Source organism: Dipodomys merriami, unplaced genomic scaffold, assembly GCF_024711535.1.
Source record: "Dipodomys merriami isolate MVZ:Mamm:240054 unplaced genomic scaffold, mDipMer1.0.p SCAF_21, whole genome shotgun sequence".
Lineage (NCBI taxonomy): Eukaryota > Metazoa > Chordata > Mammalia > Rodentia > Heteromyidae > Dipodomys > Dipodomys merriami.
In genome coordinates, this window is record NW_027203493.1 from 28,519,540 (window position 1) to 28,535,049 (window position 15,510).

At 43.2% G+C, this 15,510-nt stretch overlaps 1 protein-coding gene across 6 annotated transcripts in view; it reads left to right on the forward strand.

Moving 5' to 3' along the window:
- Positions 1-15,510, forward strand: part of Uevld (UEV and lactate/malate dehyrogenase domains) — a 54,494-nt gene that overhangs the window by 10,981 nt on the left and 28,003 nt on the right. For 2 of the 6 annotated variants that reach the window (XM_070032745.1, XM_070032751.1), the window contains exons 1-4: positions 113-254; positions 2,612-2,696; positions 6,163-6,228; positions 14,262-14,425. In XM_070032745.1, the coding sequence (XP_069888846.1) occupies positions 213-254; positions 2,612-2,696; positions 6,163-6,228; positions 14,262-14,425 (357 nt within the window). In that variant the 5' untranslated portion in view covers positions 113-212. Of the gene's footprint in view, positions 1-112; positions 255-2,611; positions 2,697-6,161; positions 6,229-14,261; positions 14,426-15,510 lie in introns of those variants that run through there. The other 4 variants (XM_070032748.1, XM_070032747.1, XM_070032746.1 and 1 more) reach the window with 3 other exon arrangements.

Here is a 15,510-nt window from a genome sequence, read left to right on the forward strand (position 1 = left end):
GTTTGCTGGAGGCGCGCATGCGCGCGTACGCCGGGCGGAGCCCCCGCTGAAGCCCCAGCGTGCGACAGGGCTGGAATTTCTAGTCCGGGGAAAGGGGCGGGGCTTTGGGCCGCTCCCGGCATTTGGCCCTCCGCGGCTTCCGTGCAGATACTGGTCCGGAAGAAGGCCTCAGGTCTGGGGTCTGGGAATCTGAGTCCAGAACCTACCTAGTGATGGAGTTCGACTGCGAAGGCGTGAGGCGGCTGCTTGGCAAGGTGCGATCTGACGGCTGGGCTTGTCTGGGGGCTCGGGGACTCGGGGTGGGAGGACGGGCTGCCTCCTCCTCGCGTTCCTCCGCCTGCGGCCGGCCGAGAGGGCGGCTCTGCGGAGAGGCCGGGCCGGGCTCGGCGGCGGCCCGCAGCCCCAAGGCCGCTGGCTTCCCCCGCCACGGGCTTCACCGCCGCTAGCAGCGGCCTCCCGGCCCTGCCGCCTCCGAGCCCACGCCCTTTGCTCTTGGAATGGACGTGTGTGTGTACGTCTGGGTGTCTGTGAGTCTATCTGTCCTGGGGCTTGAACTCGCGGCCTGGGCGAGAGCTATTTGGCTCCAGGCTAGTGAGTGTTGCGGACTTTTTCTGCCGGGGTTGTTCTAGAACCACAGTCTGCGAACCGCGATCTCAGCCTCCGTAGTCAGGATTACAGGCGTGAACCATTGGCGTCCAGCTAGGATCAAATCCTCTTCTCCACCTCTCTCTGGACTCTTGAGACACTCCTGGGAAGACTCGAAGCGCCCCCCTTCCCCCTCCACTGCCTTAAAAATCATCCGAGGTCACTTTGGGGAGGTGGTTATTTACTAACCTTCCCCCTGCTGTGGGCTCTTTTGAAGGTAGTGACTGCCCTTGCTTTGTAGGCCCTTGCAGCAGCACTGTGCCTGACCAAATCGGTGCTGAAAGAGCAGACTAGATTTAGGAATGAATGCGGAACTTGAAACCCCACGTGATTGCCTCTCCGTGTTGGTAGAGAAAAGATTGGAGTTGCTGACCCAGATGTCTGATCTACATTTCTGAGACCCGACTAGCTTCAGTGTCTAACGGGAAGCTACTTTCCTGGCCTCTTAGTGCCACCCGCACAATTTCCACCTCGCCAATGGGTAGTGTGTGTGTGTGTGTGTGTGTGTGTGTGTGTGTGTGTGTGTGTGTGTGTGTGTGTGTGTGTGTGTGTGTGTGTGTGTGTGTGTGTGTACTGGAACTTGAATTCACCAATGGGTAGTGTGTGTGTGTGTGTGTGTGTGTACTGGAACTTGAATTCACCAATGGGTAGTGTGTGTGTGTACTGGAACTTGAATTCACCAATGGTAGTGTGTGTGTGTGTGTGTGTACTGGAACTTGAATTCATCAATGGGTAGTGTGTGTGTGTGTGTGTGTACTGGAACTTGAATTCACCAATGGGTTGTGTGTGTGTGTGTGTGTGTGTGTGTGTGTGTGTGTGTGTACTGGAACTTGAATTCTACTTTCCTGGCCTCTTAGTGCCACCCGCACAATTTCCACCTCACCAATGGGTAGTGTGTGTGTGTGTGTGTGTGTGTGTGTGTACCTCACCAATGGGTAGTGTGTGTGTGTGTGTGTGTACTGGAACTTGAATTCACCAATGGGTAGTGTGTGTGTGTGTGTGTGTGTGTGTGTACTGGAACTTGAATTCACCAATGGGTAGTGTGTGTGTGTGTGTGTACTGGAACTTGAATTCACCAATGGGTAGTGTGTGTGTGTGTGTGTGTGTGTGTGTGTGTGTACTGGAACTTGAATTCTACTTTCCTGGCCTCTTAGTGCCACCCGCACAATTTCCACCTCACCAATGGGTAGTGTGTGTGTGAGTGTGTGTGTGTGTGTACCTCACCAATGGGTTGTGTGTGTGTGTGTGTGTGTGTGTGTGTGTGTGTACTGGAACTTGAATTCCAGGCAAACCAAAGCTGTGCATGCTCCTCCCTGGCCTTTACTGACTTGAACTCAAGGTCTGGATACATCCTTTTTGCTTTTTTTGCTTAAGGATAGCACTCTGCCCCTTGAGCCACAGCTCTACTTCCACCTACCATGTATGAAACCCTGGGTTCGATTCACTAGTGCCACATAAACAGAAGAAGCTGGAAGTGGTGGTGTGGCTCAAGTGGCTGAGTGCTAACCTTGAGCAAAAGAAGCTGAGGGAAAGCGCCCAGGCCCTGAGTTCAGGCCCAAGGACTGGCCAAAAAAAAAACAAAAATAAAAACAAACAAACAAAAACCAGGCACCGGTGGCTCAGGCCTGTAATCCTAGCTACTCAGGAGGCTGAGATCCGAGGATCAAGGTTCAAAGCCAGCCTGGTCAGGAAAGTCTGTGAGACACTTATCTCCAATGAACCATTAGAAAACCGGAAGGGCCTTATGGATCAAGTGTTAAAGCACTCACCTTGAGCCAAAGAACTGAGGGACAGTTCCCAGACCCAGAGTTCAAGCCCCACGACCTGCAAAAAAAAAAAAAAAATCAAATACTCTTCATGTTTGTAAAGCTCTAGAGCCTAACATTCAATAAATATCACTTAGATGTTACTGTAATTATTTTGTTGTTCATAGCTTAGCTTTTATTCCTTATTTTTATTTTTTCAGTACAAGTTTAGGGATCTAACTGTAGAAGAACTGAAGAATGTAAATACATTTTTCCCACATTTCAGATACTCCATGGACACCTATGGTAAGAATGATATTGTGTAGTCTTTCTTGCATTATTTGAATGATTGTTGTTTGGCCCTAGAAACCTGAAAAAATGATCATTTATTATTTCTTTCTTATGTCTGCTATCTAGCTACCTGTGACTACTTCCAGTTTCTGGGGAATTTAAGTATTTTTTTAATGTTAGTTTTGCTAATTACTAGTGGAATAAACTACCTTAAATTTTGTGCCTTAAAAAATATAAATTTAGCAGGGCGCCAGTGGCTCAGGCCTGTAATCCTAGCTACTCAGAAGGCTGAGATCTGAGGATCGCAGTTCAAAGCCAGCCTGGGCAGGAAAGTCCATGAGACTCTGATCTCCATTTAACCACCCAGAAAACCAGAAGTGGCGTTGTGGCTCAAGTGGTAGAGTGTTTGCCTTGAGCTGAAGAGCTGAGGGACAATGCTCAGGCCCAGAGTTCAAGCCCCATGACAGACAAAAGCAAAATGTTTATGAACTCAGGATGTGGCTTAGTGGTAGAGTGCTTGCCTAGCATGTATGAAGCCCTGGGTTCCATTCTTCAATACCATATAAACAGTAAAAGCCAGAAATAGTGCTGTGGCTCAAGTGGTAGAATGCTAGCCTTGAGCAAAAGAAGCTTAGGGACAGTGCCCAAGCCCTGAGATTGATCAAGCTCCAGGACTGGCAAAAAACTTCTTTAAATTAAATTTATACTATCTTACAGTTCTGTTGTTTAGAAGCACATAAGTTTGTATGACTCAGAAGTTTGGACCAAAATCAAAGTGTCAACAGGTCTGTCAGCCTCCTTTCTTTTTTCTTTGTTTTTTTTGGTCTGTATTGGCCCTGAACTCTGGGCCTGGGCGCTGTCCCTGAGCTCTTCAGCTCAAGGCTAATGCTCTACCACTTGAGCTATAGCGCCTCTTCCAGCTTTTTCTGCTTATGTGGTGCTGAAGAATCAAACCAGGTCCTCATGCAAAAATGGTCAGGGACAGCCGGGTGCTGGTGGCTCACGCCTGTAATCCTAGCTACTCAGGAGGCTGAGATCTGAGGATCGCGGTTCAAAGCCAGCCCGGGCAGGAGAGACCATGAGACTCCTATCTCCAATAAAACCACCAGAAAACCGGAAGTGGCGCTGTAGCTCAAGTGGTAGAGCGCTCGCCTTGAGCTGAAGAGCTGAGGGACAGCGCTCAGGCCCAGAGTTCAAGCCCCATGACCGACAAAAAAAAAAAAAAAAAAAAATGGTCAGGGACAGTGCTTAGGCCTTGAGTTCAAGCCCCACAACTGGAAAAAAAAATCCTCTCTACTTCTCTTTCTCTTTGCATTAAGATATGCAGCCTTTGAGAGGCTCTGTGGTAGAGCCCTCAAAAATAGGGTAAATACCCTTACAAAAGAAATCTGAGAAAGAAGTGTCTTGTCCCATTGCCTTGTGAATCGGGCTGTTTGTGAATTAGGTAGTGGCCCTTCCCCAGACACCAAACTGCCAGCACTACCATCTTGGGTTTCCTAGCCTCTGGAACTCTTCAAAATAAACTTTTGTGATTGTTTAAAAAAAAAAAAAAAAGAAAAGAAAAGAAAAAAGAAAAAGACACACAGGGCTGGGAAGGTGGCTCAGTGGTAGAGTGCTTGCTTTGCATGCCCTGGGTTCAATTCCTTAGCACCACATAAGCAGAAAAAGCCGGAAATGGTGCTGTGGCTCAAATGATAGAACACTAGCTGAAGAGCTCAGGGACAGTGCCTAGGCCCAGAGTTCAAGCCCCACAACCGACAAAATCAAAACAAAACAACATTAACAACAACCAAAAAAAAAAAACCAGGGGCTGGGAAGGTAGCTCAGAGGTAGAGTGCTTGCCTTGCATGCATGAGGCCCTGGGTTCGATTCCTCAACACCACATAAGAAAAAAGCTGGAAGTGGTGCTCTGGCTCAAGTGATAGAGCGCTAGCCTTGAGCTGAAGAGCTGAGGGACAGCACCCAGGCCCAGAGTTCAGGCCCCACGACCGGACCAAAAAAAAAAAAACCAAAAACCAAACGCTTAGGGTGTTTAATTATAGCTGCCTGAGAAAATAACATAGCCTAGTGTCCTTTCTTTTTTTTTTTTTTTTTCCTAGTATCCTTTCTTTACTTTCTACCAGGTCATCAAAGTCCTACCTAAGTGGAGGTGTGGCTGAAGTGGTAGCACATCAGTCTTGAGCAAAAAAGCCAAGCAAGAGTGCAAGGTCCTGAGTTTAAGGCCCAGTACCAGCACACACAAAAAATTTCTGCATTCCCAGGCAGTTTGTGTGAGACCAGTGGTACTGTTTATTGTACTCAGTCCTGATTCTCCACCATCATGACCCAGCTATTGATGGAAAAATTAAAATCTCAAGAACATAAACTTTGAAAAATGACCAAGATATTAGTTAAGAAATCAAAAAAGTTATTTTTTGAAGGTTGCTTAAAGAAAATTTGAACATTTTGTCTTCTGGTTATATATAAATATAACCAATTATTTACATGGGACAGTTACTAAATGATGTTCCTTGGCTGGGCACCAGTGGCTTACACCTATAATCCTACATGAAATCTTATAATCACAGTTGGAAGCCAACCTGGGCAGGAAAATCTGTGAGATTCTTATCTCTAACAATCACCAAAGAGTTGGAAGTAGAGGAGTGGCTCAAGTGGTAGAAAACCAACCTTGAGCAAAAAAGCTCAGGGACAGCACCAAAGCCCTGAGTTCAAGCCTCAGAACTGTCAAAAAAAAAAAAAAACAAAAAACAAGCAAACAAGCAAAACTTTTATTGTATGATGTTTATTTATTATTAAGGGCTTTCATGTCTCATTTGGTCCTATAACAACTTTGTGAAGCAATTATCTTTATTTTATAAAGATGAAGATGAAATAGATTAACTGCAAGTCACATTCCTTTTAAGAGAAGATGACTTAGAACTTCAGTGTCAAAATTCTCTGTTCTTTCCACTATTTTCTTTTTTCTTTTTTTTTGGTCAGCCGTGGGGCTTGAACTCTGGGCCTGGGCACTGTCCCTCAGCTCTTCAGCTCAAGGCGAGTGCTCTACCACTTGAGCTACAGCGCCACTTCCGGTTTTTCTGGTGGTTATTGGAGATAGGAGTCTCACGGTCTCTCCTGCCCGGGCTGGCTTTGAACCGTGATCCTCAGATCTCAGCCTCCTGAGTAGCTAGGATTACAGGCGTGAGCCACCAGCGCCCGGCACTATTTTGTTTTCTAAGTAAGTGCTCTCTAGTGATTTCCTCTTGCTGACCTTTATATTGATCCTGGTATTTAGAGATTGTGAGGTACATATATATATATATATATATATATATATATATATATATATATATAGTGTGTGTGTGTGTGTGTGTGTATATATATATACACACATATATATGTATGTATGTATGTATGTGTGTGTATGTACATGCATGCATGCACTCATCCACTCATACAATCTATTTAAGATTGACATTTTGGTATTGTTTTTTCTTTCTAGTTTTTAAAGATAGTTCTCAGAAAGACCTACTGAATTTTACTGGCACTATTCCTGTGATGTATCAAGGTAAGTGTGGATGTTGAGAAAATTGTGGATGTTTTCAAAGAGCAGTTTATTTAATAAGAATTCATATTTTTTGTGCCATAACAGTCTCAAAGTATTTACACACACAGAAACACACACACACACACTATGTGCCCACTACTACTATGGTAGATTCTTGGATACAGAATATAAAGGAGAGCATGCTTACCATACCAGTACGCATACTTTCCTCCATTACAACTGTTTTTCATTCTGCTTTCTCCCCTGCCCCTCGCTATATGATGAGGCAATATTCCTTTTCTACTGGAGGACCTGAGTCATTCCTTTTATTGTCTCTCTCTCCAGCCCCTTTTTGCATTGCTTTTTTTTTTTTTTTTTTGGGTCCGGTCCTGGGGCCTGAACTCTGGGCCTGGGTGCTGTCCCTCAGCTCTTCAGCTCAAGGCTAGCGCTCTACCACTTGAGCCACAGCGCCACTTCCAGCTTTTTTCTTTTTGCTTATGTGGTGCTGAGGAATGGAACCCAGGGCCTCAGGCATGCAAGGCAAGCGCTCTACCACTGAGCCACCTTCCCAGCCTGTGCATTGCTTATTTTCAAGGAGGAATCTCACTTTATGAACAGGCTTGCCTGGGCTATTATCCTCTTACTTATGCCGGTATGCACCAGTGCAGCCAGCCATTGTGTTTCCCTGATACACCTGCCACTATTTGAGATGAAATCTTGCAAACTTTTTTTTTGACCAGCTGGCCTAGAACTGGGATCCCCAGTCTCCACCTCCCAAGTACTAGGATTATAGGCTTGAGTCATTATAAGATCATTTCCTATCCTAACCATGATTCTTCGATCTCAGTCTCTTGAGTAGGTAGGATTACAGCTCTCAAAGACATATTGTAAATAAGTTAAAATTGTGTTAAGGTCATGATGGTATTTTTTTCTTCTTATGCTCATTTAAAGATATTGCCATCTTAATAAAATTATACCTACCTAAACTTTATTAATCATTCATCTGACTAAAATTATAATCTTATTATAGAATGAATTTTAATCTGAAGGCTTTACCAGTAGTTCTGACTCCTTTGGTAATGAATAAATAATCTAAACAGGCAGGGTTAGAAGCAGGACATTTGTTGACAGGAAAGACCTAGAAAAAATTCGTAGTAAAATGTTACCATTTATGGGAATCTGGGTCATCAGTGCCTTGCCAGGATGGGCTATTAAAGTATGTAAATGCTGCTAAGAGACATTTGTGGATGCGGGTTCTTTTACTTCTTTTTTTTTTTTGGGGGGGGGGGCGGTCCGGTCATGGGGCTTGAACTCTGGGCCTGGGCACTGTCCCTCAGCTCTTCAGCTCAAGGCTAGCACTCTACCACTTGAGCCACAGCGCCACTTCTGGCTTTTTTCTTTTTGCTTATGTGGTACTGATGAATCGAACTCAGGGCCTCATGCATACAAGGCAAGCGCTCTACCACTGAGCCACCTTCCCAGCCCCTCTTTTACTTCTCTAACACATTTTAAAAAATTATTATTATTTTGAGGCAAACTCTTTTATGTTCCTCAATATCACAAACTCAAATAAATGATTCTTCTGACTCAGTCCTCTGCTGTGATCAGGAGTAGAGGCATGTACCACAGTGTCCGTGTGTGTGTGTGTGTGTGTGTGTGTGTGTGTGTGTGTGTGTGTGTGTGTGTGTGTGTGTGTGTGTGTGTGTGTACCAGTCCTATGGCTTGAACTCTGTGTGTGTGTGTGTGTGTGTGTGTACCAGTCCTATGGCTTGAACTGTGTGTGTGTGTGTGTGTGTGTGTGTGTGTGTACCAGTCCTATGGCTTGAACTGTAGGTCTTGGCATTGTCCCCGGGTGTGTCCGTGTGGTGTGTGTGTGTGTGTACCAGTCCTGTGGCTTGAACTGTAGGTCTTGGCATTGTCCCCGGGTGTGTCCGTGTGTGTGTCTGTGTGTGTGTGTGTGTGTGTGTGTGTGTGTGTACCAGTCCTGTGGCTTGAACTGTAGGTCTTGGCATTGTCCCCGGGTGTGTCCGTGTGTGTGTCTGTGTGTGTGTGTGTGTGTGTGTGTACCAGTCCTGTGGCTTGAACTGTAGGTCTTGGCATTGTCCCCGGGTGTGTCCGTGTGTGTGTCTGTGTGTGTGTGTGTGTGTGTGTGTACCAATCCTATGGCTTGAACTGTAGGTCTTGGCATTGTCCCTGAGCTCTTTTTGTTCCAGGTTAGTGCTCTACCATGTGAGCCATAGCTCTACTTCTAGTCTTTAAGTTACTAAAAGCAAAATGAGTCTGGTTCTGACAGAGGCCAAAATCAGAGACTCCTAGGTATTAGAGGCATTTCTATAATATGTTGATTTTTCAAGTGCTGGTTGCACATTAGTATTAAATAGGAAACTCTTTAAAAATGATTTCTGGAACCAGGCACCAGTGGCTCATGCCTATAATCCTAGGTACTCACGAGGCTGAAGTCTGAGGATCACTGTTCAAAGACAACCCAGGCAGGAAAATCTGTGAGGCTCTTATCTCCAATAAACTAACTAATCAGAAAAAGCTGGAAGTGATGCTGTGGCTCAAGTGGTAGAGTGCTAGCCTTGAGCACAAAGTGGGATAGGGCTCAGGCCCAAAGTTCAAGGCCCAGAACCCACAGGGGTTGGGGGTAGGTGGGGAGTGTTTTCCGGGACTGACATTGTAGCTCAATGAAGAAAAGTGGGGGAGAGGGGGAAATGTTACTTATTGGGGATATGGCCAAAACCTCTTGAGTTCTTTTTTTTTTTTTTTTTTTGGTTGGCCGTGGGGCTTGAACTCTGGGCCTGGGCGCTGTCCCTCAGCTCTTCAGCTCAAGGGGAGCGCTCTACCACTTGAGCTTCCGGTTTTTCTGGTGGTTTATTGGAGATAGGAGTCTCAAGGTCTTTCCTGCCCGGGCTGGCTTTGAACCGCGATCCTCAGATCTCAGCCTCCTGACTAGCTAGGATTACAGGCGTGAGTCACCAGCGCCCGGCCTCCTCTTGAGTTCTTTAAGTGTGTTTAATGTGCAAACATGCTAAGCATCATTATGCTGTAAGCTCAGTATGGGAGGAAGCAAGATGGAAAAGAAGTTTTCAGTGGAAGGATTTCCAAAGTGAGAAAAATATGGTGAAAAAGAACTATTATTGTTTATATCTGGCCTCTTTCTAAAACAGATTGGAGGTAAAAAGTACAGTTCATATTATCATGAGAACAAAAGATGGAGAAGTTTCTTCATCAGATTCTTAACTCCTTATTCTATGCCCCTCCCAATTGGACTGATCCTTGAATTCTATTTGATGGAAAGAATTTCAAAGCAATTCACAAAGTAAGAGGGAGCAAAGACTACATTAGTTAACAATGTAGAATAAGCAAGCAATAGAGGGAAAAGTGCATGCCAAGAGCTTGGTGTACTTAAGGTTCTTCCTCAGAGCCTTTTTATTTTTGCAGAAGCCAGTCTGGGGTTTGAACTTGGTTTAGAGCTTGATAGGCTTGCAATCTGCATGTCAGTCATACTTTCAGCCCTGTTTCTCTGCTCTTTCTTTTTCTGGTTTTTTTTTTGGGGGGGGGGTCGGGTCGTGGGGCCTGAACGCTGTCCCTCAACTCTTCAGCTCAAGGCTAGCGCTCTACCACTTGAGCCACAGCACCACTTCCGGCTTTTTTCCTTTTGCTTATGTGGTGCTGAGGAATCGAACCCAGGGCCTCAGGCATGCAAGGCAAGCGCTTCTACCACTGAGCCAACTTCCCAGCCCCTCTGCTCTTTCTTTTTGAGATAGGGTCTCATGAACTTTTCTGCCTGGGCAAGCCTCAAACCATGATCCTCAGGCCCTTAGCCTTCTAAGAATCACAGGCAGGAGACACTGGTGCCTAACTCCCTTGGGGCTCTGTATATTAGTTAAAGTGGTTTAAGAGAATTGAACGTCAACTTTCCTCGAGATAAACATATTCTTTATGCTTGGTACCAGTACTATTCAAGTCATTTTTCTGTTTGAAAGTTTTGACATTATCACCTAAGCAGAAGCATTGCATGGAAGGTGGATATTACTAATTAAAGAGTCTTGTGACATGGTTTCCTGTTTCTTGTAACTTTTTTTTTGGTCATGCTTGGGTGCTGTCCCTGAGTTCTTTTGCTTAAGGCTTGTACTCTACCACTGTGAGCCACAGCTTCACTTCCGGTTTGGGGGTGTTGATTGGAGATGAGTCTCATTGACCTTTCTACCCAGCCTGACTTCAGATCTCCGCTTCCTGGGTAGCTAGGATTATAGGTGTGAGCTACTGATTCCAGGCTCTTATAACTTTCATTGGTACTCTTGATCAAAAGACTTCCTGTGCCCAGACATTTGTAAGTTCTGGCTACATCTCTCATCTGGGACATGGTAAGAGAAACTATTTGGTTTTCTTGGAGGGCTACTGGGGCTTGAACTCCATGGTCTTGTGCTTGCTAGAGAAGTTCTCTACCACTTAAGCCATGTTTTCATCCCTTGTTGCTTTATTAATCATTTTTTAGATAGAGTTTCCCAATTTTTGCCTGGGCCATTTTTAGGCTACAACTTTCTTAAGTCAGCCTCCTTTGTAGCTGGGATTACAGGAACACTGGATTATAAGTCACCACCATTCCTGACTTCTTTGTTGCGTCTTGCTAACATTTTGCAGTTTTGCTCAGACTAGCCTCAAATTGAAACCTCCCAATCTCTACCTCCAGAATAGCTGTGACTAAGTGGTAGAGTGATAACCTTGAGCAAAAAAGCCCAGTGACAGTGACAATGTCCAGGTTCTGAGTTCAGCCCCAGGAGTGAGTTGAGTGTGTGTGTGTGTGTGTGTGTGTGTGTGTGTGTGTGTGTATGTGTACATGCACATTCACATGCATGCACACACAACTGTATTGAAGAAAGAAAACATTTCTTTTCTTAAACTTGGGAGATAATTTATTTTTCTTTAATCCCAGGATGACTTTCAAGTTTTGCTTGATGTCTTTGAGATATTACCCAGAATGTCCTCATCCAGGTTAAATACATGGTTAGCTACTATAGTCTTACTCGGAAGTGAGAGACTTCAGATTAGTATAGAGCTTGTTCTTAGCTCCTGACTCTGTTCACTTTACTTTTTTTTTATGCCCAGGATTCAGCTGTTTTTCATTTTTATGCATTTTATCTGTAGATTATCCCACATTATTATTTACCATACCATGTACTATGGCAAATGTCTTATATGAACTGATTTATTTTATAGGAACTGATTTCATGGCAAGATTCTGTGACATAGGAACTATTATAATCCTCATTTTATATAGGGAGAACTTGAGGAACAGAGAAGTTACGTAACTTGCCAGAAGTCATATAGCTAATAATGTATGGGACTAGACATTCTTGTCTTAAGCAGCATGTTCTTAAGTACATGGAATAATTACATTATTAAGTACATGAATATACAGTATTCAATAATACTAGGAGATAGGAATAAACATTAAGAGATACAATAGATCAGCTTTAGGCTTTTTAGTAACCAGAGTAGACATTTTTGCTCTTGGGTAGGCATGACCTACATGATTAAAACTGCAACAGCCTGTGCTCAAGTTCTTACCTTGTGCTATCCTTTAATAGTTAAATCTACTGCAGGGTTGGGATTGTACCCAAGGTCTCACATATGTAGGTAATCCTCTTATCACTGAGTTCTCCCAGATCCAGTCATTTCTTTACCATGTGTTTATCATTTGCAGAGCTTGCTTCTTTTTCTGTGAATACTACTAGAATATTTCCAAAAGGTAGTGTTTCCTTAGTGTTTCCAACTGATGCATGGACCATATGTATCTAATTTCCTGGAGTATATAATACGGATTTGTGAAAGGTTGTTTAACATGAAGATTTGGGGGTTTTTAACCCATATCTACAGAAACTCAGTCACTGAAGATAAGTCCTAGGAATTTGAATGTTTTTCAGTTTCTAACGTACACTAAAGTTTCAGAATTACAGGGATAAGGTGACGGTTAAGATTATTTTCATCTTTAAAATGTTAATATTTATCTATGTGTCTGATATCTTTAAATTCTCTGTGTCTATGTGTTCCATGTACTTCTGGGTAAGTATCAGACCCTATTTGGGTTCATAGTTTTCATTTATTTGTTAATTATTATTTAAGAAATTATCTTTTCCCTTTTTTCTTCTCTTCTCTTTTCTTTCTTTCTTTCTTTTTTTTTTTTTTTGGTGCCAGTTCTGGGGTTTGAACCAGGACCTTTTCTTTCTTTCTTTCTTTTCTTTTTTTTTTTTTTTTTTTGGTGCCAGTTCTGGGGTTTGAACCAGGACCTGAATACTGTCCCTGAGCTGCATTTTTTGTTCAAGTCTAGAGCTCTACTACTTGAGCTGCTGCTCTACTTCTGGCTTTTTGGTAGTTAATTAGAAACAATCATTTCACACACTGGTCTAGATTCAAACCATGATCCACAGATCTCAGCTTCCTGAGTAGCTAGCGTTATAGGAGTCAGCCACCAGTGCCTGGCCTTTTTGTTGATTTTGAGACAGGATTTCATGTAGCTCAGACTGGCCTTGAAGTTATGATCCTCCTGCCTGTGTCTTCTGAGCAGTAGGATTATAGGTTGGAACCACCATACCTGACTAAATAAAATAAATTTTTTATACAGGATCTCAGTATATAACACAGGCTGGCCTCAAATTTCCTCACTAGTCCAGCCCAGCCTTGATCTTATAGTCCTGCCTACCAAGTGCTGGGACTACTGAGAAACCTGTGAAGTAATTGACATCTTAGGTACTAAACTTGTTACTGGGGTTATAGAAATTAGCCAAATTGGGCTGGGAAGGTGGCTCAGTGGTAGAGCGCTTGCCTTGCACGCATGAGGCCCTGGGTTCCATTCCTCAGCACCACATAAGCAAAAAGAAAAAAGCCGGAAGTGGCGCTGTGGCTCAAGTGGTAGAGCGCTAGCCTTGAGCTGAAGAGCTCAGGGACAGCGCCCAGGCCCAGAGTTCAGGCCCCACTACCGGACCCAAAAAACAACAACAACAACAAGAAATAAGCCAAATTATCTGACACCTGTGGTTCATTCCTGTAATCCTAGCTACTCAGGAAGCTGATATCTAAAGATTGCAGTTTGAAGCCAACCCAGGCAGAAAAGTCCTCAAGAGATTCTTATCTTCAATTAGCCACTCAAAAACCAGAAGTGGTGCTGAGGCTCAAAATAATAGAATGCTAGCCTTGAGCACAAAGAGGCTCAGGGACAAGGGCTGAGTTCATGCCCTGAGTTCATGCCCCACAACCAACAACAAAAAGAAATGAGCCAAATTATGGTACAATAAGAAAGCAGGCTAAGTGATGTCAGTGTCTCACACTTGTATCCTAACTACTCTGGAGTCTGAGATCTGAGGATTATGGTTTAAAGCCAGCCTAAAGGCAAGAAAGTCTATAAGACTTCTATCTTCAATTAACTACCAGATAGCCAGAAGTCAGGGCTTGAGTGGTAAGAGTGCTAGCCTTGAGCACAAAAGCCCAGGGACAGGGCCCCGTGATTGAGGACTGGCACAAAAAAAAAAAAAAGGGAAGGAAAGGAAGGAGGGAGGGAGGGAAGGAAAAAAAGCAGGCAGGCAGGCAAGAAGCAAGCTGGTAAATAATTTCAATATAATATAAATTAAAAAATAGATATGTCCACTACTTTTCAAGGATGATACAGTACCTCTGCTTGTTATGGGCAAAGACAATGGAGTTACATCCCAAATTCTTGGTATAGTAGATCCTATAAATATTTATTGGATTAAATTTGATGAACTGGTTATTGTTAAATTTGATGAACTGGACAGATGAAGTGGAGAAATGGGCTTTGATTTACATTAATCCTTTTCATATAAACTTGACTATCCTTCCTCCCTCCTTCTGTCTCTCCCTTCTCACTATTGAGGATTGAACTCAGTAACTCACACATGCTAATCAGGTCCTCTACCTTTTTCATTTTATTTTGAATTAGCAGTTCATACCTTGAAGTAGCATGTAGGTGTGACATAAATAGAATGTGCATGCTTCATTATTGTTTGAAAATGTGTTTATTTTGTCTCAAATAGGTAATACATATAACATACCAATTCGTTTCTGGATTTTGGATTCTCATCCTTTTGCTCCCCCCATTTGTTTCTTGAAGCCAACTGCAAATATGGGAATCTCAGTTGGAAAACATGTGGATGCTCAAGGCAGAATATACTTGCCCTACCTCCAAAACTGGAACCATGTAAGACCAACTTGGAGTTTCTTCAAAAAGCTTTATTCTTCTGAGAATTTGTCTTTGATTCTGATAGTACAGATAAATATAATGCTGTATGATCTTTCATAAGATATTCGAATTTGAAATTGAGCTCTCTAAGGTACTTCAAGTCTAGACCCCTGACAACAGCCTGTGTGAAGCTGCTGTTTCCTGGTCTGGGAGCCAGCTGTTGTTTCCTCTGAGTCTTTTTATAGCTGTTTGCCACTTGAGAAAGTACATGAAAAGCTAGTAACAAGATATTAGGGAATTAAAAACTAGATTCTTTTGTTGGGGGGTCTTGACAGCTTCTTTTCCAGACTGGCCTTGAAACCATGTTCCTATTGATCTGTCCCTCTCAAGTAGCTGGGATTACATTCAAAAGCTACTATACCCAGCTTCTTGGATTTTTGTTTTGCAGTTCAGGGGATTGAACCCTTCTAGCCACTGAGTTATACTTCTTGCCAAAGAAGTTTAAAATTTTTTCATTTATGTATATAATTGTATCTTATTTATTTTACACTTCCTCATACTATGTTGAGCATTTCTCTCATGTTAAAATGTTTTGCTTTCTTTTCTTTCCTTTTCTTTTTTTTTGGTCGGTTGTGGGGCTTGAACTCTGGGCCTGGGCGCTATCCCTCAGTTCTTAAGCCCAAAGTGAGCACTCTACCACTTGAGCCACAGCACCACTTCTGCTTTCCTGAGTGGTTTTTGGAGATAAGAGTCTCATAGAGTTTCCCACCCGGGCTGGCTTTGAACTGTGATCCTCAGATCTCAGCCTCCTGAGTAGCTAGGATTACAGGTGTGAGCCACCAGTGCTGGCTAAAATGTTTTCAAAGTACATAGTTTGTCATGGTTCCCTCATGATCCAGCATAAATATATTACAAATTATCTCTCTAAATCTCCCTATTATTACTTAATGGTGAATATCATTATGTGTAAAGGTATATACCTTATGTATCTTTAATAATTTCCTGGGTAAGAATGTAGCTCAGTGGTAGAGAGCTTGCCTAGTATGTTCTGAAATTATTGGATCAAGGGTTTGCACATTTTTTTAAGTTTTCTTATGTATTAC